General features: G+C 42.3%; 1 protein-coding gene across 1 annotated transcript in view; it reads left to right on the forward strand.

Moving 5' to 3' along the window:
* The window catches only part of SIM2 (SIM bHLH transcription factor 2), a 62,605-nt gene that overhangs the window by 8,980 nt on the left and 26,429 nt on the right, over positions 1-27,196 (forward strand). Inside the window, exons 2-6 of the mRNA XM_007945532.2 lie at positions 1,530-1,612; positions 4,700-4,789; positions 12,745-12,853; positions 17,705-17,790; positions 26,510-26,709. Of these exons, the coding sequence (XP_007943723.1) occupies positions 1,530-1,612; positions 4,700-4,789; positions 12,745-12,853; positions 17,705-17,790; positions 26,510-26,709 (568 nt within the window). The remainder of the gene's footprint in view (positions 1-1,529; positions 1,613-4,699; positions 4,790-12,744; positions 12,854-17,704; positions 17,791-26,509; positions 26,710-27,196) is intronic.

The raw sequence follows: 27,196 nt of genomic DNA on the forward strand, positions 1-27,196 counted from the left end.
CCTTCCTTCCGAGGAGTGGCTGGTGGGTTTGAACCGCCAGCCGTCTGGTTAGCAGGCAAGTGTCTTAGCCACTATGCTACCAGAGCTCCCTGTAGGATCTTAGGGGAGACTCAAGGTGCCTGTACAGAGACTCTCTGGGAACTCGCTCACAACTTCCTACTTGGAGAGGCTTTGCGCCCCAGGAATGGTCCCTGGTTTCGAAGCGACTGGACGAGCTCCCCCCACTCTGGGTGTCCAGCTCTGCGCCTGGGGACTGTAGTTTTTTGAGGGGAACGAGCCAATTGCCCTACAGCTCACCTGCAGGTGTCTACGCTGGGAGCGCGCGCCACACAACTGGGCCTGGAGCTTGGGGAGCATTGTCCTGCAGAGAGCTGCAGGGGAGGGTGCGGCACAGGCGCAGATGGTGGCCGCCAGCCTCTGCCACCTCTCTCTAAAGCCGCTGCGCTAAAGCGGCGAGTCTGCGGTGGAGGTCCCCAGCGGATCGACTCTGAGGAGAGGCTGGGGGTTGTCCCAGCTGATGCTCAGCGCCGCCGCCTCATCTGTTTTCCTGCTTCCTCCAGAGTGTGCAGAGAAAAGCCTGAGGTCTTCTAGGTCACAACCACTGGGCCAAAGGCGCAGGTGCTGGGCAGGGTCGCCTTGCCCCTGGTGTGCTTTCTGCGACACTAGCGGCTTTCCGGGAGGTGGTGGAAAGGGGACTAGTTAAGAAGCAGAGGGACTCCAATTATATGACAACAGACACCGTTGAGTTGATGCACTTGGCTGTGGCCGGCTTGTATCCCATTCCCGCTGGCCCCTGGAAGCCTGGAGGCTGGTGTATGCTTCGAGTTTGCCCTGATAAACACTTCTCAAAGGCGGGGTCTGCAGAATTGGAGAGGGTCGGTGCTGCGGAAACTGGGAATCTAAAGAATCAGGTGAAGTTTAATATATGAATAAATAAAATTAATATACATATACATACATACTATATATATGTATATATGTAGCATAGACATAATACTATACATATGTACACATGCACACACACTACCGGAAAAGCTGCCTGCTGCAGAGAGGGGTCTTTAGTTGGGGATTCTGTCTTGGGCAAAATGCAGTGCTGGAGACTACACGTGATGGGGGGAGGGAGAGCCCTTGGGGGAATATTTACGGGTCAAATCGAAATCCTCGTTTGGCTAGAAGATGGCCGATTTCAAAGCAGATTAAATTACTTTGTGGCATTTCAAATAAAATGGCAATTTCAGAGCCATGAGCACGTGAGCAAGCCGTCCGTCTGGCGGGCTCGGTGCGCACCGGGACACCTGGGCCTGAGGCCTCGCTGGCCATTCGTTCTGCGGCCCTTTTCTTTTAATCGAGGCACAGTGGCCACGACGAGGGCACATTCAGCGGGTTGCAGGGCGGGGAAGGAGGTGGGGGAGACTCTTGGGTCTCTGGGCGGGCAGAGCGTAGAGTGCTGAGGTTCCGCGCGCCTGCACTGCGTCCTGGCTTCTGGCTGGGCGCCGCCATTTACTGGTTTGCTTTATTCCCCCGTCCAGGTTTGGGAGACGCGTGGGGACAGCCAAGCCGCGCCGGGCCCCTGGACAGCGTGGCCAAGGAGCTGGGATCTCATCTGCTGCAGGTAGAGCCGCTGCCGGGGAGAAGCGTCGGGGTCAGTTCACCTTGGGCTGGGGCTCCTTGCTGACCCTGCCATCCTGGCTTTGAGATGTCACTCCCCTAGAAGCGCTGGGCGGATCGCTAGGCAGCCTAGAAGGCATAGGCAGTGGGTGGGAGGCATAAAGCGCACCTCGGGGCAAACGGGATCTGTTCCTGAGAGGCCGGGGTAGGCATTTATTATCACCAGCCACCCTTCCCCTCAGAGCCTCAGGTCCCTCTAGCCCATCTGGCATTTAGTCCAGTCGGCGCCCCGGGGCGTTAAGTCCCTTACAACTTTCCTTTCCTCAGCAAATATTTGCCGAGCGCTTGCTCTGTTGGAAACGCTGTGCCAGGCGCTGGAAACAGACGAGAAGGAATGATCAGGACACTGAGCTATGGAGTGCAGCAGCTCCAAAGCTTTTTGGCAATTGTGTGTCTGGAGGGGTTGCAATAAGGGAGAGAGAGTATCGATAACAGAATGCTAACAGTTGGCATTTATTTATTGAGAGTTTATTACAGGTTTTTGCTCTAAACCTTAGCGTACAGTCTTGCTTCACCACCCACCTGCAGTAGGTTCTATTTTTAACTCCATTTTCCAGAGCCGGAAACTGAGGGCACAGAGAGGTCAAGCAACTTGCCGAGTTCACAAAGCAACTAGTGGAGTCGAATTCAACTCAGTAGGTCCAGCTTGAGGCCGACACTACCTCTAACTGCCCAGCAAATATTACCACTTGGTTTGCCTTCGGGGATTACTGTGGCGCACAGGGTTCTTGTTTAGTTTGGGGTCAGCTGCTTTAGCGGCCCCAGTGCGATGCCATTCAGTTGGCAGTTGGTAAGCCCCCCTGACCTGGTCTTCCCCACCCCCACCCCCACCCCCACCCCCACCCCCACCCCCGGCGCCGGGCGTTGCGTTTCGGGCAGGATACCCTTGCGCACGACCTGCCGCTTGGGGGCGGCGGCTGGCGCTAGGTGGGGACACTCCGCCTCGCGTCTTGGAATCTTTTAAATAACCCTTTACAGAACCTCATCAACGACCCAATTCATTCCCCCCACAACGTCGCGCAGCCAACTCCCCGCCCCCCGCCCCGGTCATTTGTCTCTGCCATCGAAAAATGCCTTCCGAGAGCTATTTTGCATTTCCTCGCTCTATTTAGTGTGTTCTTTTTAAAAAAAGGGGGGCGGGGGGGAGTTGGCTGCGCGATGTTGTGACTTGGGTCAACGAATAGCCATTAGGTCCATATTTTGAAAAAGCAGATCTTTTAACAACTCTTTTCCACCAATGCCGTGTGATTTATTTTAAGCCTGCATAAACTGGGGAAGAGAAGATTCCGGGGGAATATTTTACAACTTGTAGCTGCAGCCGGGCCGAGTAATGGCGCTTTTGGAGCGGGTCCCGCGCGCCCTCCCGCTGCCCCTTCGCTCACTTCCAGATCCAGATCGCGCGCCGTATTTTACGTATTTGATACTCCTACATATTATAAATGACACTAATATCGGGGACAACTAAGTGCCGGAGAACTCCAGTGAAAACCTGGCGAGCAAAGTCAACACTCCCGCCCTTCTCCAATGTACATTTCTTTAATTAGTTCCTGAGTAGTGGCCGGATGGGCTTCTTATTATACATGTAAGCGAATTAGGTCATTTGAAACTATAAAGGCATACCCAACAATTTCCATTAAGAATATGACATTTTTAGCTATTGCTGGCAACTTCTGGATTTTCATTATGATATATTTTTTTTTTTCTCTTTTAGTCGTTCTAGATAAGGCTGGCTCTCAAATGCTATTTTCATTAAACGGATCTCTTTAATGATTTGGGAGTTAAGTAAGAATGTAAAACGTGTCAAAACCTTTATAACTATAGAAATTGCTGTACGGCTTATCGTTTTGAGATGGCGAAGGTTTGGATTTTTTCTTTTCTTTTTTTTTTTTAAGCTGTTAGAAACCTGAAAGTAAGGCTGATAATCAAGATGCAGATCTCAGCCTTAGCACAGGGAATGGTAATAATAGTTTAGTTTGCAAAAGAATGTCTCAAACTGTGTTTGAGACACCAAAATGTAAGGATATCTTTCAAGTTTCACTTCCACTACATTCTTTTTTCGGCTTCCCCCTCAAAGGTAATCTGGTTTCAATTACATGCTGTAAAAATAGAATTTGTGGCCAGAAATTAATTTGGAATATTTTTTATGGGGCAGCATTGTGGGTTGTACCCAACTTTATTGCTTTTCTTTGGTTCTGGATCTAAAATATGAATGGGTAAATAAAATGCACTTTTACTTTTTTCGAAAGTCATTTAGTCTTTTTATCCGTGCCATACATAAATATAATTACTTCCTTTTTATTTGTCTTAATTACCTCCTATAATTTTATTTTGTTTTTTGAAGGCTCGCCAACTTAGGCAAAATCTGAGTAGCATTTGGGTACTTTTAATTTTTTCAGAAATTGACACTTACTCCTTGAATTTTGTGAAGATTATTGATCTCTTGTAAATCCTAAATTATTAATTCTGTAGACATTGCCTATTAAAATAACAGAGTATTTTTGTTTTATTTTCTGGGGAGTGATATTTTTGGGGAAAGGAATTTATCATTCGAGTGGTACTTAGGGGTAACTAGAAAATTGTGGCAAATAAAGCATGTCCTCGTGGTATAAACGGCCGCCAATTATGACATAAAATGGTCTATATAGTGGCGGATTTTCCCCTAAGTACCATAGAACTCCGGATTTGTGCTAAGTGCTAAAATAACCCTGAACAGTAAAGCTACTACATTTAAACTGAGCAGGATAGGAATTCTCTGTTTTGCATGATTTGTGTGTGTGTGTGTGTGTGTGTGTGTGTGTGTGTGTGTGTGTTGTGGATGTAAGATTGTTTTTAACTGCTTTAAATGCATTTGAGATCCTGGCCTGGGAATTAAACCTTGAGTGGTGGTACCTATGGTCCTTATGCCACTGGGCTCTGTGTTTGCATTTAACAAATGTGTGTTGATAAACAATAGTTTACACATTCTTCCATCCCAGTGCCAATACAATGATTAACTTTAAAGAATCTTACCCTGAAACTTTCTCTTTTACAGACTTTGGATGGATTTGTTTTTGTGGTAGCATCTGATGGCAAAATCATGTATATATCAGAAACAGCTTCCGTACATTTAGGCTTGTCCCAGGTAGGTATTGCATGATTTTATGTACAGTCAAAATATTATGTTAAGTGTTAGCGGATCTTGACTGCCTGACCCAACTTGAAAATGAGTCTGTTGTCAGACTTCTGAATGAGACTGTTTTTGTGTATGAACATAATCCAACATTGCAAAATCCTCTTCTTAGGACATCCTGCAGGGCTTTTCTTCTCTGTGCTACTTTTTACTTTCTTTTTCCTTTGAGGTTAATGACCAGTGTATCTTTGCAACAGCCAGCCTTGGCCTCAGATTCCGTCTGATACCCCGGATTTGCTGCTTACACAGTAATGCTATATGCCGCTCAAAAGAGCTTCACAAAGGGAGATTTTCAGTCCATACTTGCTGACCTGCATGTGGTATTGTGAGTTGCTAGGAAAGCCAGAGGAAAGCTGATGTAGGACATGGATTTTTATGCAGAGAGAAGAAGGGGGAGAGAAGGGGGGGGGCTAGATTTATGAGTGTTCACATGGAATTCAGGGTAATTTTTCCTGAGTTTTTCCAGCTCAGTGGTTGTTTCAGTAAAGCATTTTATATGCTTGTGATAGAAACTCATAAAAGTCAGTTTACTACTGTTTTGCACAGCAAGGTCCTGGTTTCTTTAGAACATTTAAGTATTACTGGTTTTTCTGGAAGAGTAGAATAGTCTTTGGAAAAGGGGGTCTTCCCTTAGAAGAAAGAGGTAGGCTCAGCTTTGTCTAATCTCATCACATCAAGGGGTTGATGGATGATTTGGCTGTTCTCTGGGTCCATGGCTTCAACAGGTGAGAGGTGTCTAACTGATCATTCCCATTTACCGCTCATTAGAAGAAACAAAACAAAACAAAACAAAAACTCACTGCCCTTGAGTCGATTCCAATTCATAGCGACCCTTCCTTGGTTTTCCGAGGTGCTATCTCTATGGAAGTAGCTTGTCCAGTCTTCTTTCTGAGGAATGGCTGGTGGGTTTAAACTGCCAGCCTTCTGGTTAGCAGTCAAATGCCTTAGGCACTATACCACCAGAGCTCCTACCACTCATTTAGGTCACTTCTAAAAATCACACACAAACGCACACACACAACACGTGTGCTCACACACACATGGAATTTTTTTTTTTAGATTGGGTACTATGTAAATCAGAGGGCCTTTTTAATCACTAGAATTAATTGTAGATAAAAGGGGACTCCTGGGAGATGCATAAGTAATCTGTGTCTCCCCAGTTTCCTAATATGGTTAAGCCAAATAAAACATACCAATTAATATGACTTGGATTTTCTCACTTGGAAAACGAAATCAAACTTACATCGGGTGTATTCCTCAAGCGCCCCATGCATTCTTCAAACTTGGACGATTATTTACAAACTTCTCTTCCAGCGTATGTATATCCTTACTATGTCCAAGTGGGTTTCTGTGCCTATGCGTTTCCTAGGCAAAGCCCTTTAAAGTAAATTGTATATCAAAATTATCTGGGGCTTTCTTTTCTCTTCCTCTTCCCCTCTTTTATAAAACCAGGTCTCTCAAATAAAGTTTACTCACTGCTTGGCTCTTACACCTATGTGACTCATGAGATTAATGTTCTTTGAGAATGGGGAGTACTTTTGGGAATATGAAATTCATTATTTCTATTCTTTTCAAGGTTATTATGACCAATCAAAAAATTATTACTGTCTTAATTTCCACTTTGCTCTCCAAACCAGAAAAGCAAACTCACTGCCCTTGAGTCAGATCCGATTCATAGCAACCCTTCCTTGGGTTTCTGAGGCAGTATCACTATGGAAGTAGATTGACCAATCTGGGCTCTATAGTTATACCAAGGAGCTCTGGTGGTACAGTGGTTAAGCACTAAGCCTCAGCTGCTAACCTAAAGGTCAGTGGTTCCAACTCACCAGCCAATCCAGGGAGAAAGGATAAGGCAGCTTCCATAAAGATTGCACCCTTGGAAACCCCATGGGTTCTACTCTGCCCAGTTGCTATGAGTTGGAATAGATGCAATGGGTTTGTGTTTGTTTGTTTTTAAAAAATATAGTTGTATCCAGCCTGATTTCTACTTCTGACTTGATCTGTGGCCCAGTGACTTTGATCAGACTACTTACCTTTTTCAATTGTAATTTACATAACCATTGATAGTCTTTCAGTAAGAAGGCACAAAGAAGACAAAATATTTTCTATATTTAAAAAATTTAAGTAAAAATGTTTTAAAATAGGTAGTCACCATAATTGGATATTAAGTTTAGATTTGAGCTTCATACAGTCAAAGAAAAACGGGAAATGTATTCAGTTATATAGTTTTTTATGTCTCATAGAACAGGTATTTAACCTTCCTGAACTATAACTTAAATAAGGAAAATAATGCTTGCTCTACCTGTCTTTCAGGACTGTGGTAAGAAATAGATTAAAATACCCATTTTATGTGATTTATAACCTACAGAGAACTACTTGGAAGTCAGGCATTGCAAATGTTTCATTTAGGACAAAATTGCTTCAAGGGGAGCCTTTGCTGAGCATATGTTAATGGTTCTTGATTACTTGGAGTGTCCTACTATATCATAAGGCATCGTGCACGACCCAAAGCATCCAGTCCACTTAGCCAGCTGGCCAACTGATATCTTACATATCTCTTTCTCTCAATCATTTTTATCTTCTTATGTGCAAATAAGAATGAACACAATAATTAAGAATGACCAAAATATTGAACAGGTGACAAACCTGTTCTGTTCTTGGTTAACTGTCCAGAATGAAATCTAGGCAAAATCACAATTAAGGGTATTATATTTCCTTTTGGTCATAATGCAGAAATAAAACTTGTATCATAATTTCAACAGGGTGGTTATGCACTATCATTTCCTAAGGCAGTTGTAGAGAAAACCTTTATCTATATAAAGAAGTTGCCAGAAGAAGTGTTAATTTAGTGGAATAAATTAAAAAAAAAAAAAGATAAGTCAGACTGAGGGACTGTAGGGGAACTGGTTTTTTCTTATTTCTTGGTGGAATTGTCTTAGTCTTAGTCACCAGCGACAGAAACCCTGTAACACAGATGCAAACCTCTTGTTAGTATCTGGGGCATGTTCCAGGGTGAACTGTTTAAATAAGCAACAACACATTTTTCCCTCAAATCTGCCTCCTGTTCATGATTAGCTTCTCAAAAGGAAATCTAGCCAGAATCATAATGTGTATTTTTTTCTGTCTTCTTTACTTAAATAGTCAAATAAAATATTTAATAGGTTGTCAAATACCTAACTTCTCTTTTTCAAATTTTTGCACCTTTTAGATTATTTTTATTAGCAAAAATGTCAGGCAAATATTCACACATGAAAGCTTTATTAAAATAAAGTTAAAGATTAAAAATAAAATCACCAGACATAAAAGTGTTAATAAAATTTTACCTAGTGGTCAGAAGTCATCATCTTTTAAACAGGTATTCTGATAAATAATTATATTTTCATGGTGCTATTCTGTGTTCCTAGAACTTTCACTTGCTGTCGATGACATTATCGCATTAAGTAACGACAACTTTCATATTAATTCAGGGTTAAACTCTGTTAGCAGCTCCTAGGAAGCATAAGCTTCTAAGTGTGCCATAACTGTGGATAATTCACAGGAAAGTGTTTATTTGGTCTGAACTATGCAAATAACTCTCTGAATTATCTATTTGAGAGTGTGAAAGTGATTCCTTATGTGTTACAAGTGTATCTCAATTTAAAGCTTATTATTAAACTTTTAAAATAAGTGTTGGAATCAGCTACTTCATATGGCAGTGTTTATTAGTTTATTTTTGCTTTTGAATTAATAAACAGTGATCCTCACTGTTAAACTTTGATAACAGCCCCTCTTCCCCCAAAAAAGACAAAACTAAAAAACTCACTGCCATCAAGTCAGATCTGACTCATAGCAACCCCTCCTTGGGTTTCCAAGGCGATATCACTATGGAAGTAGATTGCCCAGCCAGCCTTCTTCTGAGGAGTGGCTGGTGGGTTTGAACTGCCAGCCTTCTGGTTAGCAGTCAAATGCCTGAGGCACTACACTACCATTATATAGAATCTAGATAACTCAAATACATTTAAAATAAGTATAGATATGTATGAAACAATGGTTTATGAGATACATAAAGAAAAATCTAGTATTTGAGATTGCTACCAAATGCACAACTGTAGAAATAGCCTTGGTGTTGTGTGGAGGCATAAAATCTAATCTTTTCACTGTTGAAGTGAAGAGAAAGGGTAACATTTTATGTTTCTTGTCATAACTTGAACCCTGAAACCCAAACCATCTGATTCTGAAATGCATAATTGACTGTATTCACGAAACAAAGCAAAGCAAAGTGCATTTTAGAGCACTTGCTGCTCTCCTTCTGAAAGCAGGCATGTCCTTTGAGTGCTGCTGTACTTATCATACACAGTTTTCTTGGCAGGAAGAAAAGTTATTCAGCAAAACATAAAAAAGCTCTTAGTAGGAAAGTAATTCATTTCGTTGTTAGCAGAGTTTTACAAATACTAACATACCACATCTAGGGTCTGTTTTAATAAGGTTGATGTATGAGACCTGGGGAGTTCTGTAGCGACAACAATATTTTTTTTTCCTTTTTTTTGTTGTGAGGTAGTCACATTTCTCTCCACATTCAAAAGCACAAATAGATATGTAAATACAGGAAACATCATGTCAACCATGATTTTGAATCAAGGTCAGCACTGTTGTATCATTCCAAAAATTTTTCTTACCATTTCCGTTACTTGACTGTTTTACTTTCTGTACAGCCTTAGAGTTTTCACATTCATTTTATAATTGATCCAAGTATTCAGAAAACCAAGCCTTTTCATTCTTGTATCTCCACTCTTCTCATCCCCTCAACACATGTGATGAGAATGGCAACTTTGAAAAAAAGATGAAACTACTTTGGGATTAGAACTCTAATCTAATCCCTCTAAGCACAGATGCAAGTCTTTTGGCAAATATGTGAAGATGTTTCTCTAAAGAGACATCAGTCCCTTTATTCTGAAAAAGGATTTAAATCAAACCAAAATTATCATTGACCCCTAAAATGTAAGTAAAGGGGAGGTGATGGGCCAATACAAAAAAAAACCCACAACTTTTTTTAAAAACATTTTTTTCATTTTTAAAGTGAGCCATTGAAATTGTGAATTGATTTTTAAAAATAAAAGCCCCCTTATTTATTAAGCTCTACCACTCCCTATCCAGACAGAGTTTCACAGCGAACCCCTGTAACTGCTCTCAGGAAAAAGGAGAGTGCTTTATCATTTTTAAAATACTGTTTCATTTTACTTAAACTTTTAAAGGACCGACGGGAATGACTTGAAAGAAGGATGATTAGCTTTTATTCTTTATTTTTTTAAAAATGAAATCATATCATAGCTTTTTCACATTGCCAAGATCCCTTTGGGTGATTCAAAAAGGTCCAGTTTTTAGGGGATTGGTGTGAAGCCGTTGGAAGGATTTCTATAATAGGGTTTTCTGGGTGCCTTTGTTTACATAATATCAGAAGAAACGTTCCACAAATAAGGCAGAAAATAGAACTGTGAAAGCCATTTTAGGGACAAGATTACTTAGCAGGCCAGAAACTTAATTTATCTGTAATGAAAAGGTAACTCACACATCTTAACAAACTGGAAGACTTAGCTCCAAGAAGTGGGTTCAATTATTTCACCTCTCCATGGTCTCTTGGGGAGCTCTGGTAGCTTAGTGGCTAAGACACTTGCCTGCTAACCAGACGGCTGGCGGTTCAAACCCACCAGCCACTCCTCGGAAGGAAGGTTGGGCAATCCTACTTCCATAGTGATACTGCCTCGGAAACCCAAGGAGGAGTCGCTATGAATCGGGGCCGACTCGACGGCACATAACAACAATGGTCTCTTGGTCCTAAGTAAAAAGCCCATGGCCTTGATGCTAATTTGGACTGGGGTCTTCCAGGAGAACTTCTCCATTAAAGTGCCTGGCTGGAGTTGTCCTGCTGTGTGAGGTGGGTGAGTCACAGTTGCCCCTTTGCACATGATCTGAGGTCTCTGATTGAGGGCAGTGAGCTTTGGCTCATCCAGCTGATGAAGCATGCAGTGATACAAACTTAAAATCAATGAGGGGTGGTTAGGGACGAGGAACCCCACAAGCTTCCCTTTACTCTTTTAGGCTATCCTTTCCCATGAGGATAAGGCTGAGAAAAAGTTCTTCAGACCCATCCAAGGTTTTTTGCCACCCACCCACCAAACAAAGAAAACCCAAACCTATTGCTATGAAGTCTGACTCACAGCAGTCCCATGTGTGCAGAATAGAACTGTGCTTCATAGGGTTTTCATGCTTGTGATCTTTTGGAAGCAGATTGCCAGGCCTTTCTTCCAAGGCACCTCTGGGTGGGTTCGAGCTGCCAACCTTTCAGTTAGTAGCTCAGTGCTTAACCATTTATGAACCCAGGGACTCTCTTTGGCCACCCAAGGGCAGTTTTTCAGGTACTTTGAGTTTCTCCCCACCCTAGGTTTTTGGGTTCCAACTGACTATAGTGGAAGTACTGTTACTGCCCCTTGAGCTCCCCAGGGCAACACTGGGATGCACTGACTCACTGTAGTTGTCGGCCACCTCCAATACTACTGTATCCCTAAAAATAGGCCACTGCTCAAAGGCTATTCTGATGGCAGTAGTGTCTAGTACATTTTGTGCCCATTGACCACCTTAATGGGTGAGGAGACCCAGGTCTTAAGAGTCTACATCATCCCCTCTTGTGTTTTTTAGAATAATCCACAAAGTTTCAAAGGTTGGGATTTGGTCCACCGGTGACCTCTGCATAAAGATCTTAACTTTGGTGTTTTCCTGGACATACCTATGCCTGGGAAGCTGTGTCTCCTCTGACGTGGACGTTCTCTCAGGGGTGTGTGTGTGGAGAGATTTGGCACATTTGGAAGTAGTGTCCGAATGCTGGAGTAGGAACCTCAGGAAATATCCCTGGCATCACGTGGCTATCTGGGCCCAAATCCCTTACGTAGGTCATGCTGTGACTCAGCCGCACCCATGGACTAGAACCATAGCATTAGCTCAGTCATCTCGGATTAGGAAGTCCAGAGACACATTTCTGAAAATGGAGAAGAGGCCTGCAGTGCCTGAAGGGAATGAGGAGTGGCAGAGAAAGGGCTGTTGTCAGTGTGAGGTCTTCCTCAAGCACAGTGGAGCCACTATCGTAGGCAGGGCTGTCACAGGGGACACAGTATGCACATGGCAAGTCCCCTCAGATAGCAATGAGCACTGTTTTAAGCTCCCTTCTTTATGAAGAATGTTGCCCAGGCCACTAGGGCCAGCCACCTCTAGGGCACATCTCTTTAATCCTTCACTTCCCAGTTCTTCTTGCTGAGACTCTGTTGGTTCTCAGCTCAAGCTTCAGCCTTCTGGCCTGCTGTAAAGTGTGGATGACAGTTCAGGTTCTGCTTAAGCAAAGAAGAATGTCCTGCATTTGGTGAAGGTGTGCGTTATATTGTTGTTAGTTTCTGTAGCATCAGTTGCAACCCATGGCAACCCTATGTGTGCAGAGTAGAACTGCTCCATAGGGTTCCCAAGATTATGAACTTTTGGAACCAGATCACCAAACCTGTCTTTTGAGGCACCTCTGGGTGGGTGCCTAAGGCACTTGACTGCTAACCAGAAGGCTGGTGGTTCAAACCCACCAGCCACTCCTCAGAAGGAAGGTTGGGCAATCCTACTTCCATAGTGATACTGCCTCGGAAACCCAAGGAGGGGTCGCTATGAGTCGGGGCCGACTTGACGGCAAATAACAACAACTGGGTGGGTACCAGCCAACTTTTCAGGTAGTAATTGAGGGCTTAACCATTTGTGCCACCCAGGAACTCCATGTGGGTTCTAAGTGGAAATCAAAGCCCTGTGCTGGGTGGGGTGTATACTGGTGACATAGCTTACCCCCTCCATGACACTCCTGGAGAGAAACTGGTGACATTTCTGACTCTTCCCTCCTGTGGCAGGTGGAGCTCACGGGCAACAGTATTTATGAGTACATCCATCCTTCCGACCATGATGAGATGACGGCTGTCCTTGCAGCCCACCAGCCTCTTCACCATCACCTCCTCCAAGGTATTTCCTCCAGACAAAAAGAAACCAGACTGAAAACTAGATGGTGCTCCTAAATATGACCCTAGGGCTTTTCTGCTTATGCTTGACAATGACACTTTGGGTGCCCAGGAAGGCCTCTCCAACAAATACCCAGATTCCCCCAAGTGGAGATATTTTCTTTTATCCCTTTGTCCTTTGTGCCAACATTTATCAAGCCTCTATTACATGCAGAGACTGTGGTAGGTACTGGGCAGGATACAAGGAAAAGTGATCAAAAGCTTCCCCGGCCCAATGTGCTCTTGGTTCAGAATTCCAGGGGGAGCAGCGTCATGACTCTGAACCTGGGCTTCTTAACCAAGGGTCCAAGGATGGATTAGTGAGTCTGTCAATGACATGGGAAACTTTATATCTTTATTTTCTTTAGTTGAAATTTAGCATTTCCTTGGGTTATGATCACAGACAATAAACCATATTAATATTATTGGTACCTGTGGCTTTGCCAACTACAGAAATCACCCATATTTTCACATCATGTTACATATCATGTTAAATTGTTGCAGATATTTAAAAATATTGATACCTCAAAATTTCAGCAGCCATGCACCCTGTTGCTAGATCTTGTTATTTGATGTGTTAATAAAGAAGCACATTTATAACCATATCACAACTTGTTTTAATGTTTTGATAACTTTTTCTGGAAGTTGATGGTGTTTGAATGTTGGGATAGTAACCTCAAGAAGTAATCCCCGGTGTTATGCAGCTATCTGGGGCTAAATCTCTCCTGAAGGTCAATTGGCTTCTTTTATAATCTTATGTGTTTTGTGAAATGCATTTGAAAACAATATTCTGAGTTGGGACCTGTGAAATCAGGAAGCCCTGGTCCATTTCACAGACTTGGCTGGATCCTAGACAGTGTCCTCTTCCTTCTGACAGTTCCCTCTCATTCATTTAAAACATACTAATTTAATTCTTGCTGTGTGGTAAGCACCATGTTAGGATGGCACGTGGCTACTGTCCAGTGGGGAAACTATGGGACACATCATTACATAAATGACTGTTTAAATTATGATTGTAATGAGTGCTAGGAAGATAGACTGAATTTATTCCAGGGACTCTGGCCTTATAAATCCCCTTTACAATCCTATGAGGTTGATCAGCAGGTTGACAATGGGTTTGTTACCTGCTTTGGACTATAATGTCCCAACTTGGCCAAAATTCCACAGTGGAGCACAAGGCAAAAGAAGGAACTTAAAGAAGTAATAAGAATAGGGAAGCCAGCCACAGAAAAAATTTGTTGCTTCCGCCTAGGAAAGGTTAGGTTAAGGCTAGGAGGACAGAACAAAGAATAGCACACTCAGCTTCAAAAACCCCTTGCAGAACATTGCTAGATAGATAGAGACAAGTATTGATTTGGGTGAAGGAAAAGGCAATACACCAAATATGAATGATCAGTACAGTGGCATTGAGGAACAGGAAGACAGAGAGAGGTACATGGGAGATACAGACAACAAAGATGAACCTTTTGCACATACAGTACTGTGTTGTCAGTGATAACAAACATTGATCTATGGGTGGACAGACGGGTGGACAGACTGAATGATCAGGTGTGTCTAGGCAGGGGGAAGTGTGCCCATGACCATGTATAGGGTTGGCAGATGATGTTTCTACAAGTGTATTTGTATGTTCTGTAAGAATGTCCCAGTGTAGAGTAGAGCTGACAAGGGACAAAGTTGTGGTGACTTCTTGATCACAGCCAGCTACCCAGAGAGAGCAAGTCATTAGACCTATGGGCTCGGGACCATGGTCCCGGGGGATATCAAGCTCAATTGGCATAACATACTACACAAAAACATCGTTCCATATCCTACTTTGGGGAGTAGCAACTGGGATCTTAAAAGCTTGCAAGCGGCCATCTAGGTGCAACGATGGGTCTCTCCTCGTCCAGATGGGTCTCTCCTCATCCAGAGCAAAGAAGAATTAAGAAAACCAAAGAGGCATGGAAACAATCAGTCCAAGGGACTGGTAGACCATGTGATCCTCAGCCTATATGACCATGAGACTAGAAGAACTAGATGGTGCCCAGCTATACTGCCAACCACTAAGAGGGGGATCTGTATAGGAGATGCTGGATGGAGTGGGAGAACAATATGGAACAAACCTCAAAAGACCAGGTTTCCTGGTTTGATAGAGCCTGGTGAAACCCCTGAGACTATGGCCCCTAGCTGTCCTTCAGGTCTCGAATTGAACTCACTCTTGTGGCTTACAGGCAAGTAAAAGACTGACATATCAGCTGAACATTTACATCAGGTAGATACACTCCTTGGAGAGATCAATCATGGGAGAACAGAAGGACAGTGTATGCATAAGGGGATAATGGGTGGCAGGGGACAGGAGTCAATGAGAGGGAAGGACACAGAGAAGAGAGAACTATGGGGAGGAAATAGGAAGAGAGCTGTTACATTGTTGGAAAGTGTAGTCAATGTCATGAGACAAAATGTGTATGAACTGCTGTATGGAAAGTGAATTTGCTCTGTAAACTTTCACCCAGATCACAATAAAAAGTGAAAAAAACAAACAAACAAACCCCTTGCAAATATGGCTCTTCAGCCCCCATGTTCTAGCTTCAGAAGTACCAGTAATGAGGCTAAGAGTTTCTTTTCAAGAAGAGATAACTCTTGGGATGTTGGTTTCTGAGATTAGATGGATGGCTTAGTTACAGCTTGGTCTGGAAGCAGAGGAGTGGAGAATACCTTAGGAGGTGAATTACAGACCAATGATCAGTGAATCATAAATCCTTGGAAATGGTATAGCTGCATAAATTAACATGAATAATGACTCTGAAGAAATAATTTCTAACAAAATAAGGGATAGGATAGAACACTGAGCCCGAATCCAATACCTTGAGGTTGTTTAAAGCTGGACAAAGTCAGCAGAAGTATTAGAAAATTTCTCAGAACATAGTGTTGTTATTTTTTTTAAAATTACACAGTCTGTTAATTGTGTGGACATGGACTTTCTCCCACTGGCCCTGGTCTCATCTTATCCTTCCGATACCATAACCTTGAAAATAAGTGCTTATAAAATGAAAGCAAATGAATGTCAAGAATATCATCAGACCCTCCCTTGCCATGGAATTGCATGGGATTCAAGTCTGAGGTATAGCAACAGTACAAGAGGAGACATAACACTGATTTATTTCAACAGCCAACTGAAGAATGCAGGATTTGAGGTTTGTAAGTGCTGAGTTCACAGAGCTGATTTTCTGTGTCTGACTCCCATTGTTGTGTGAGAAATGAGATTTCCCCCAAACTGGAAAATAATTGCTGGGTGATGTTTTTAGCATCTGTATATCAGTGCTTATCTAGAAATGGTTCACGCATGCAGCCATGTTAAAGGGAAGGGTGAAGGGAAGGGCAATATGCCTGCAGATTCCAGCCTGCTGTAGGAGGAATTGTGGGCAAAATATGACTACCTTCCAACTATGTGTTAGAAAGCTCTGAGGTGATTCCTGATTTTCCTCAGGGACAAACAAGAAGGAAGACTTGGCTTCTGTTCCTAGTGGTTACCTTTCTTTAAAAATTAATTTATTAACCTCCCCTAAGTGGCTGTTTATTGAGAATGAGAGTGATTGCTCCCTCACCCATAGGTACTCTATTTGTACCTCAGAGTGCTGGTGTCAACTCACTAAGGTGGAGGGTATTTCCTTATGAGGCTCATTTACATTTGTAATAGTGAGGTTAGACATTTGTACAAAAGAAACTCTTGGCCTGGCTAGAAAAAGAGAGTGAGTGGGGAGGACCCTGGAGAGAAGAGACCAGTCGTTCCTCCAGGGCTATAAATGAAGGCCAAAACTTTGACCTGGCCAAGGAGGTTCATTTGGATTTGGTCTTCTGTCCACACTCTTGGGCAGTCTTGGAGACCATGGCCATGGCTTCTGGGTGGCATGATGTGACTGGATCCCTCTGCCAGAGACAGGGGCTGTATGTGTAACTTGAACTCAGTCTCTGCTACCCTGAGGGAAGTCAGAGGCTTCTGGGCCATCCCTGGCAAGTTCAAGCACCCATCCTAGGGCCAACCAAGGTGGTTCTCTGGACACCAAGTCACTCTGTGACCACCAGGAAGGGACCACTAGTTGGCATTTCCCAAGTTGTTCTTCTTGTTCATTTGGACCACATGGAAGCCACACTTGGTCTGTGTTAGGCACTTCCAGCCCAATTTTGGCCATAAGTCAAGCTTTCTGAGTATAGGGCAAGCAGGAAGGAGGTCTCTGGCTGCTTGATGGTTCTGAGAGTTAATCAATTAATCAGTCAATAAATCAATTGATGAATTTTTCAAATTAATCCTCTTACCAAGTAACCTAGATAAACCGAGGGCAGCACTGAATACACCCAGTTGCTGCTGAGTCAATTCCAACTCATGATGACCCCACATGTGCAGGGTAAAACTACTTCATAGAGATTTCGTGGCCATGACCTTTTGGAAGCAGATCTCCAGGCCTTTCTTTCAAGGTGCCACTGAGTGGGTTCAAACCACTAACCTTTTGGTTAGTAGCCCAGCACTTAATCGTTTGCACTACCCAGAGACTCCAGCATTGAATATACTGCCCCAATAGTGTGCGTAAGAATTAATCTGCTGAATTTATAATCAGAGAATAATTTAGGCAGAGGAAATGCCCAGAGACATATGTTGCATTCTTGTGTACACAAGTTCATGGTTGTGCGTTGAGTCAAAATTTATTGTAGCTGTTGGGACACAGTAATGATTTTGAGTGGCACCTGACTCTGAGGATTTATTGTTGGGAAAAAGGGTGAAATTAAGCTAGGGGGAGCATCATGGGACAATTTACCAATCTAACCTCCCTCCTGCTTTCAGAGTATGAGATAGAGAGATCATTCTTTCTTCGAATGAAGTGTGTCTTGGCAAAAAGAAACGCAGGCCTGACGTGCAGTGGATACAAGGTAGGAAAAGCTGCTTATGGGTGAGTGGAAAGATGGTGGTGGCCTTGGGTTCTCCCTTTGTCTTTGATATCTTGCTTCACGTTCAAGAACATCTATAGAAAGGAAGGGTACAGGAACCAAAAGCTCTCATACCGACTAATGTAGAACTTTCTAGTCATTGCTCATAGCCGGTGATGAGGTGAGTGTGAGAGCTGGAGTTTTAAAAGGAAATATTCCAGGCTGATCCAATTTCAGTATATTTTCACATAAAAATATACATTTTAATATAAAATAAAATGAATCAAAGAGTCTTGCTTTAAATAACAGTTATTTTTATTTTGTGATAACAAAACATTTGACATTTCAACAATTTTCACATGTGCACTTCAGTGACAGTAATTATGTTAGTCATATTGTTCAGTCATCACCATTATCTGTTCCCAGATTTTTCCATCACCTGTAACAGGAGCTCAGGGTCCGCTAAGCATTGAGTTCTCCTTTTCCTCTCCCTCCAGCCCTCCCACCCCTGGTACCCACTAAGAAGCTTGGTGTCTATACTTGCCTGCTCTCTATGTTTCATGCAGCAGAGATCTATACTATTTGTCCTTTTGTGACTGACTTATTTCACACAGCATAATGGCTTACCAACCAACCAACAAACAAACAAAAAACATCAAACTCACTGCCATCGAGTGGATTCTGACTCATAGCGATCCCTCCTTGGATTTCCGAGGCAGATCTCTATGGAAGTAGATTGCCCAGTCTTCCTTCCGAGGAGTGGCTGGTAGATTTGAATCACCAACCTTTTGGTTAGCAGTCAAAAGTGGCCTTGCCTGCCACTGCCTATTAGTTCTACTTTGCAGACAGGTTGGTCCCATTGGCACAACTGTCGCTAGAATTCACTGAGATTTCATTGAAATATGCACAAAGTCTTGGGGCTGGCAGTGAGTGTTCAGAGCATACAGAAGCTGTTCTTACTTTCAGAATGTCTAATCAAATCCAGTAACAATGATGGTGATGTGCATTATTATAACAGTAAGAGAGCCCATTCTAAGATACAGAGTAGAGCTTTCATCCGTAGCATCTCAGTTATTTAATTTAATAGATTGCCATACCAGCTCTTTGAAGTGAATGTTCTTAGACTCATGTATATACTTCATATATGTAATCAAGGACATGAGCTGAGAAGGGAGAAGTGGCCCTCAGGGCACAACACACTAAGTGTCAGAGCTGGGAGCTCTGAACCCAGCCCTTTTGGTTGCATTTCTCTGCCAGATATCATCACTTGTTCCAGTTAATTCCAGATTCTAGGAGAAGGTCCCCTCTTAAAGCCCTTAGGTGATATTGTGCATTAGCATTAGAGAGAGCCACTTGCAGAGGGGAGGGGAGACTGGGGAAAGTCTATGTTGACTGCCCTGCTAGTCCCTTCAACCCTCCCCTCCCCTCTCTGGAGCTTCTCACACTCCACCCTCAAGGGGTCTTGAGTTGCTGTGTCTCCTATCTCAGGAGAGAAGTCATAAACCCATTTACACTGGAGCTGGAGACTTTTTCCAGGAGAATTTGCATTTTAGAAGAGGAAGGAAAAGTGTGAAATGGAGAGAGGGGCAATTATGTGCCTTTGTACATTTGTTGCTTCTTTCTAGAGTTCCCTTCCCTGACCCTTCTTGTCCTAGGGTCCTTCTTCTCTCAGCCTTTCCTCAGCCCCTCCTTTTGAGTGCCACTTCAGGCTCTTCCCTTTACCTCACTCTGGTGATAGAATTTGAGGGATGTGTTTCTTCTTTGCTGTCCCAGACTCTAAGCCCCTTTGGGCCAGGGCTGGGGAGCCCCCAGCACCAGTCTACATCCACTAGACATTACTCAGGTGTCTTGGTTCCTGAATTGTTTCTGCCATTTACTGTCTAATCTTAAGCAAAACCCATCACCTCTCTTGTCCTCAATTTCCTCATCAGTAAAATGAGAGGATTGACTGTAAAGATTTTAAGGTTTGTTCCAGTTCTAAAGACTGTGAATGCATTTGGGAATCCTGGGGGAAAGAAAGCTTTAACAAGAGAATTTCAGGCTAAGATTTTAACACCACTCATGTTATGATGATAATGACCCTATGAGATTTAACTGACTGTAACTTGTATAAATGCTTCCAATATTGAGGCTTAAGTCTGTACAGATGTTTCTGTTTGATATATGGAACATTGTACACTCTCTCCTTTATGTTTTCGGCAATACCAATTAGAAGTATTTCTATATTGCTACTCTAGCTCATTACAAGGGACTGAAGCCTTGTAATACAAATAAATAAGTAAGATAAAAATACATGAAAATATGGATCTTTTTCATTCTACTGAAGGAATTTATAATTTAATGGTATGCTATAGTCAAGGGATATAAATGACAATTAACAGATGTCAACTTCTATCTAATTGGAAGATGATACAGTATTATAGTTACTGAAGTGAGCATTATGGAATAAATGATTAACTACTGAATGCCTTTGCTGGGCCATCAAATCACAACTTGGAAAAGGGTTAGTTATATACATATCTATTATGTATTGTTGTGGTTGTTGTTAGGTACCATTGAGTTAGTTCCAACTCACAGTGACCCTGTGTACAACAGAATGAAACACTGCCCAGTCCTGTGTCATCCTCACAATGTTTGAGCCCATTATCAGTCAGTGTTCCACTGCTATCCGCAAGGCTTTCACTGGCTAATTTTTTCAGAAGTAGACCATCAAGTCCTTCTTCCCAGTCTGTCTTGGTCTGGAAGCTCTGTTGAGACCTGTCCACCATGGGCAACCCTGCTGATATTTGAAATGCCAGTTGGCATAGCTTCCAACATCACAGCAACACACAAGCCACCACAGTACGACAAACTGACAGACGAATGGTGGCTTATTTATTCAAGCCAAACCCACTGCCATCAAGTTGATTCCGACTCATAGTAACCCTACGGGACAGAGTAGAACTGCCCCATAGGGTTTCCAAAGCTATAAATCTTTACAGAAGCAGACTGGCTCATCTTTCTCCCACAGAGCAGCTGCTGGGTTTGAACTTCCAACTTTTTGGTTAGCAGCCAAATGCCTTAACTAGTGTGTCACCAGAGCTCTTGCTTATATATTACAGAATCTTAAATTGTGGAGTTACCTGAACATAGTCAATTGTTAGTGTAGAGATATCTAATTTTTGTATGTTGATCTTGTTCCCTGCCACTTTGTTGAATCCTTCTATTAGTTCCAGTAGATTCCTTGTAGATTCTCTGGAATATTCTATGTATAGGATCATATCATTTGCAAATTGGGATAGTTTTGCTTCTTCCTTACCAATTTGGATGCCTTTTATTTCCCTTTCTTGCCTTATTGCCCTGGCTAGGACTTCTGGCACAAAACAACAACAACAACAGGACTTCCAATACAATGTTGAATAGAAGCAGCGATAGAGGGCATCTTGTCTGGTTCCCATTCTCCAAAGGAATGCTTTCAGTCTCTCTCTATTGAGAATAATAGTGGGTGTTGGTTTTGTGTATATGCCCTTAATTAGGTTGAGGAATTTCCCTTCTATGCCTATTTTGCTGAGAGTTTTTATCAGGAAAGGGTGTTGCATTTTATCAAACTCCTTTTCTGCATTGATTGATATGATCATGTGGTTCTTTTCCTTTGTTTTATTTATGTGGTGGATTACATTGATTGATTTTCTAATGTTGAATCATCCTTGCATACCTGGTATGAATCCCATCTGGTCATGACATATTATTTTTTTGATATGGTGTTGGATTCTTTTGGCTAGGATTTTGTTGAGAATTTTTGCATCTGTATTCATGAGGGATATTGGTCTATAATTTTCTTTTTTAGTGATTTCTTTCCCTAGTTTTGGTATCAGGGTAATGCTTGCTTCATGGAATGAATTTGTGAGTATTCCATCCTTTTCTAGGTTCTGGAATGGTTTGAGTAGTATTGGTGTCAGCTTTTCTCTGAATGTTTGGTAGAATTCACCAGTGAAGTCATCTGGGCCTGAATGTGTTCAAATTTTCTACCTTAGTCTAAGTTTAGGTAGGTAGGGTGTTTCTAGAAATTTGTCCATTTTTTCTAGATTTTCTAATTTGTTAGAGTACAGATCTCCATAGTATTGTTATTATCTTTGCTTTATTTGTGCTGGTTCTGTCATAGTGTTGCCCATTTCATTTCTTCTTTGTGTCATTTGCATCTTCTCCATCTTGTCCTTTGTTAATTTGGCCACTGGTTTGTTGATTTTATCAATTCTTTCAAAGAACCAACTACTAGTCTTAGTGATTGTTTCTATTGTTTTTCTGTTTCATTTCTTTCTACTCTAAATTTCATTATTCTCTTTCTTCTGGTGACTGTGGGCTTTTTTTGTTGCTCTTTTTCCTATTCGTTGAAATTGTGTTTTTGTTTTCTAGTGCCACTTTAATAGAAAATATAACTCTGTGGCTTTAACAAACAGTAGTTTATTCTCTTTTAATTTAGGAGGCTAAAAGTCTGAATTCAAAGTGCCAGCTCTATGGGCTGGATGAAAGCTTCTTGATTTTGGGCTTCAGCTCTGTCTTTTGCTCCCAGCCCACTGAAGCTGGAGGCTTCTCTTAATTCAGACAGCTGCTGGCTGCTGAGGCTGACAAACCCAAGGTCAACAAGTAAAATGGCACAGCCCCATAATTATCAAGCAACATAACAGGCCACTAGATCAAGTCCAGAAATAGTCTCAAGATCAGCAGACAACATGGCAGGCCACCGAGATGATGACTCAGCCAAATGCAGGATCCAGATGTGCCAGAAAGCTAAAGACATTCGTCAAAGCTGCTTCTTATATACTAGAAGCAGACCACATCCCTAAGGCAGCTACTTAGATGCTCCAGTAGATTCTACCATGAAGCTGATTACCAATCTCGTCATGGGAAATAACTATATACAGCCACTCAAAACCAGGCCCAGCCAAGTTGACACACAACCTTAAGTACCACAGTAAGGTTAAGATGTTAATTTTGGCTCTTTCTTCCTTTTTGATGAGTATTTATTGCTATAAATTGCCCTCCAACCACTGCTTTTTCTGTGCCCCAAAAGTTTTGATATGCTGTGCTTGATGTATTTTTTTTCCCAGACTTTGCTGTTTAGCTTATTTTTATCTTTGTGTCTAGGATATGTCTCTGGTAGGCAGCATATTAATGGGTTGTTTGGTTTCCTGGTGCTACTATAAAAGACATACCACAAGTGGATGGCTTGAACAAACAGGGATTTATTCTCTTGCAGTTTAGGAGGCTAGAAGTCCAAGTTCAAAGTGCCAGCTCCAGTGGCTGGGTAAAAGCTCCTTAACCTTGGGCTTCAGGTCTGCCTCTTGCTCCCAGCCCACTGAAACTGCTGGCTGTTGAGGCTGACAAACCCAAGGTCAATAAGTAAAATGGCACAGTCTCAAGATTATCAAGCAATATGGCAGGCTACTAATTCAAGTCCATTAACAGTCCCAAGATTGGCAGACAACATGGCAGGCCATTGAGATAAAGACTCGGCCGAATGCAGGATCCAGATGTGCCAAAAGTTCAACACCTTCCTCAAAGTGTTTTCTTATATACTGAAAGCAGATCACATCCCTAAGGCTCACAGCTCACAGTAGATTCCACCTTGGAATCAGAGTGAGCTCACAGCTCACAGCTCACTCAACTGCTCGCAGTAGATTCCACCTTGGAGTAGATTACCAGTTTCATCATGGGGAATAACTGCCACTCAAAACCAGGCCCAGCCAAGTTGGCACATAACCTTAACTACCACAATGGGTCATGTTTTCTTATCCATTCTGGCATTCTCTGTCTCTTGACTGCCACATTTAATCCATTAATATTCAGTGTAAATGCTAATAGGTATGAAATTACTGCTGTCATTTTGTTATGCTTTTTACTGTAGTGCTGATTATTGCTTCATTCTGTGTAATTTTCTGGTCTGGGTTCCTTTTGCTTATGGATTTTCTTTTTAATTTCCTTTGTTGTTGTTGATTTTCTGTTTACTGAGTATTTATCATTTTTCTCTCTTTTTTTTTTTAAATTTTGGTGAGAAGATTTCTTAATTTTTTTGTGATGGCTCTAAAATTTATCTTCTTAAGTTTAAAACAGTCTGTTCTGTTTTGATATTGCCTTAATTTCATCTCAGTATGGAAGTTCTGTAACTATACTATTTATTCCCCGTTTTGGTTCTAGAATTGTCATTGTTTGACAATTGATGTCTCTGGTTCTCTTCTCTATTTTCAGTCTTGTAGCTTTTTTTATTTTTGAAAATGATTTATCTGGGTTGGTTTCTGGGTGATGCTGTCATATGTCTTAATCTCAGATTGTTGCCTGACATTGTTGATTCTCTGTCCAAAGGACTTCCAGTAGTATTTCTTGTAAATTTGGTCTGGTTTTTACAAATTCCCTTCATTTCTGTTTATCTAGAAATGTCTTAATTTCACCATCATATTTGAGGGACAATTTTACTGGATTATGGTTAACAGATTTTTTTCTTTCTTTCTCAAGGCTTTATAGCTCATTGCCTTCTTGCCTGCATGGTTTCCACCAAGAAATCAGAACTTAGTCTTTTGGTTCCCCTTTGTAAGTAACATCTTGTTTTACTTGACTTCTCTTAGGATTCTTTCTTTCTTTCTTTTTTTTTTGGTCTTTGGTTTTGGAAAGTTTGATTATGATATGTGTGGTGATTTTCTTTAGGATGGAATAGCTTCTCACCTTTCATAATATTAGGGAGTTTTCTGCCAGCAAATCTTCAAAAAATTTCTCTGTATTTTTTGGTCTCTTCCTGTTCTAATTATGCATAAATTATTCCTCTGAATGGTGCCCTTACATAACTCTTAGGTTTTCCTCATTCTTTTTTTTTCTAACTGTTCTGTAACAGATTGGTATCAAGGAATTGCCCTCTATTTCACAGATTCTGACTTTCACTGATTCAATTCTACTCCTTTGTCCTTCCAAAGTGTTATCTATTTTTGTATTTTAATGTTAATCTTCTGGATTTCTTGTTGCTGTTTTTGTATGGCTTCTAATGGTCTATTTTGTCATTTTGTTCTTATGTTGTTTTCCTAAATTGCTCCTGAGTTCTGTCTGTGTTTTCTTTGATTTTGTCTGTGTTTTCCTTGATCTCTTTGAGGGCCCTATAAATAAGTCATGTGAATTTCTTATCAGATAGTTTCATTACCATTTCTTCCTCAGGGAAGTTTCCTGGTTCTTTATTTTGGTCACTTGCTAGAGCCATCTTGTCCTGATTCTTTGGGTGATTTGATATTATCTATTGTTTTAATGCATTAAGGTGTTACTATATTTGATTATTAGTTGTATGTTTCTTTACTGCATCCTTATTTTTTGTTATGTTTTGTTTTGCTATATCTGGGCAGGCAGGATGGGTGTGCTACTCTGGTCACTAGTGTGGCCTCACTGTAGTGCTCACCACCTTCTTCAGGCGGGTAGGATAGTGGCCAGGTGTGTGAGTGTGTGTCTCTGTTCACTGGTTTTGCAAGGCTGTTGAGGGTGGATTGGGTGTGCATTGGTCACTGTCATCAGTCTAGTGGTGCAGGAGGAGTCAGTGGCATTTGTCAAATGGGTGGGACAGCAGGTGTGGCTGTTGTAGCAGGTGTGGCTGGCTAGTGGAGGTGGAGTCACTGCCTCCCACTAACTGGGAGGGGTGAGTGGCAGATGAGTGCATGCAGAGTCATGCTGTTGCTGCGTCTTATATGGAGGGTGGGGTGTGTGAGTGGCAGGCTGGTGTGTGAGTGGTTGAGTGCTCACCTCCCCTTGCCAGGTTGGGGGGAGGGGAGAGTGGCAGGTGCAGGAAGGGGGTAGAGAACAGTGGACTGGTGCACATGGGATCACACTGCCACTGTCTCCTATCCAGTATGGGAAGGGTGGAGGGAGCTCAGCTGGGGTGGGAGGTAGGAGGGGCAGAGCTAGTGGCTGGTGCTGTGCTGAAGTGGCCTACTACTGTTTGGCAAAGTCATCAGATAGGGGGTGGGGTGGTGGTTGCGATGTAGGGAAGAGTCTAAGTTGGGCCTGCAGGAATGGGGGGTTGAGTCACTAATCGCCAGAAGGGTGGGGGGAGGTAGAGCGTGTTCCTCTAGTCATTGAATGAGGATGCCTAGGCTCTTCCCATTGGCTGCAGGCAACAATTAGGACCTTATTTCACTCTGGGTATCTCTATACAGTTACTCTCTGTCCTGTTGGGAGTTCCATGAAATTGCCTAATGTGTTACTCATCAGGGCTGTTGCTGTCTTTATCTTGAGATGGCCATGCAGTGCTGGGCTGACTGGCAGAGCCCCTCTTCCCTATTTCTTCTCATTTGCTGTTTTCAGTCAGTTTCTTCTTTTAATCAGTGTTTGATCTAGTTCTTTATCCTTTCATTTGATGCTTATGGTTCCAGGATTGTCTTCTATATGTTTCACTTAGTTTCTTGGTTTTTGATGTAGAAGGACAGTGTGGTATGTCTGACTAACTGGCCATTTTAGCCAGAAGTCTGAACACAGTCAATTGGATAAGACAAATTGTGTATTTCATTATGACAGTGTTTCCTAAGAAAGAAGTACAGCTTCAATCTTCTGAATAATAACTTGGATGTGCATCAGAATGTTGGCTAGCCCAATTCAGGAGAAGCTGTGCTGAAGGGATATTCCATCTCATTCCTGTAAATGAGCAGGCCCAGTGCCAGGAGGAAAGGACCAGTCTGCCCCGGGTCCTTTAGCAGCTGACCTGCCCTCTCTTTCCCAGGTTATCCACTGCAGTGGCTATTTGAAGATCAGGCAGTATATGTTGGACATGTCCCTGTACGACTCCTGTTACCAGATTGTGGGGCTGGTGGCTGTGGGCCAGTCTCTGCCGCCAAGTGCCATCACGGAGATCAAACTACACAGTAACATGTTCATGTTCAGGGCCAGCCTCGACCTGAAGTTGATATTCCTGGATTCCAGGTGAGTCTGGCATCTGCCATTTGCGCTATGGAGTTCTGGGCACTACTGATGGTGGAAATGGCTCCCGAAAGCTGTAACTAAACCAGACCCTAACAAGAGATAAGTTGTGCTAGGAATGTGAATTGGAAAGAAATTTAATGAAAACAAATTATGAATGGAAAGAATTAACACCAGTGTTATTACCAGCTTATGGAGTCCCTGGGTGGTGCAAATGGTTAATACATTCAGTTGCTAACTGAAAGGTTGGAAGTTTGAATCCACCCAGAGATGCTGCAGGGGAAAGATCTGGTGATGTACTTCTGAAAAATCAACCATTGAAAATCCTATGGAGCACTGTTCTACTCTGACACACACTGGTCAGAATTGACTTGACAGCAACTAATGTTGTTTTAACCAGTTTTGTTGCTGTTGTTTAAAATAAAAAACCAAACCCACTGCCACCAAGTCTGTTCTGACTCATAGAGTACCCCATTGGGTTTCCAAGGTA

The sequence above is a fragment of the Orycteropus afer genome, unplaced genomic scaffold, assembly GCF_000298275.1.
Source record: "Orycteropus afer afer isolate SDZICR_OR568_19922 unplaced genomic scaffold, OryAfe1.0 scaffold00137, whole genome shotgun sequence".
In the NCBI taxonomy this organism is placed as follows: domain Eukaryota; kingdom Metazoa; phylum Chordata; class Mammalia; order Tubulidentata; family Orycteropodidae; genus Orycteropus; species Orycteropus afer.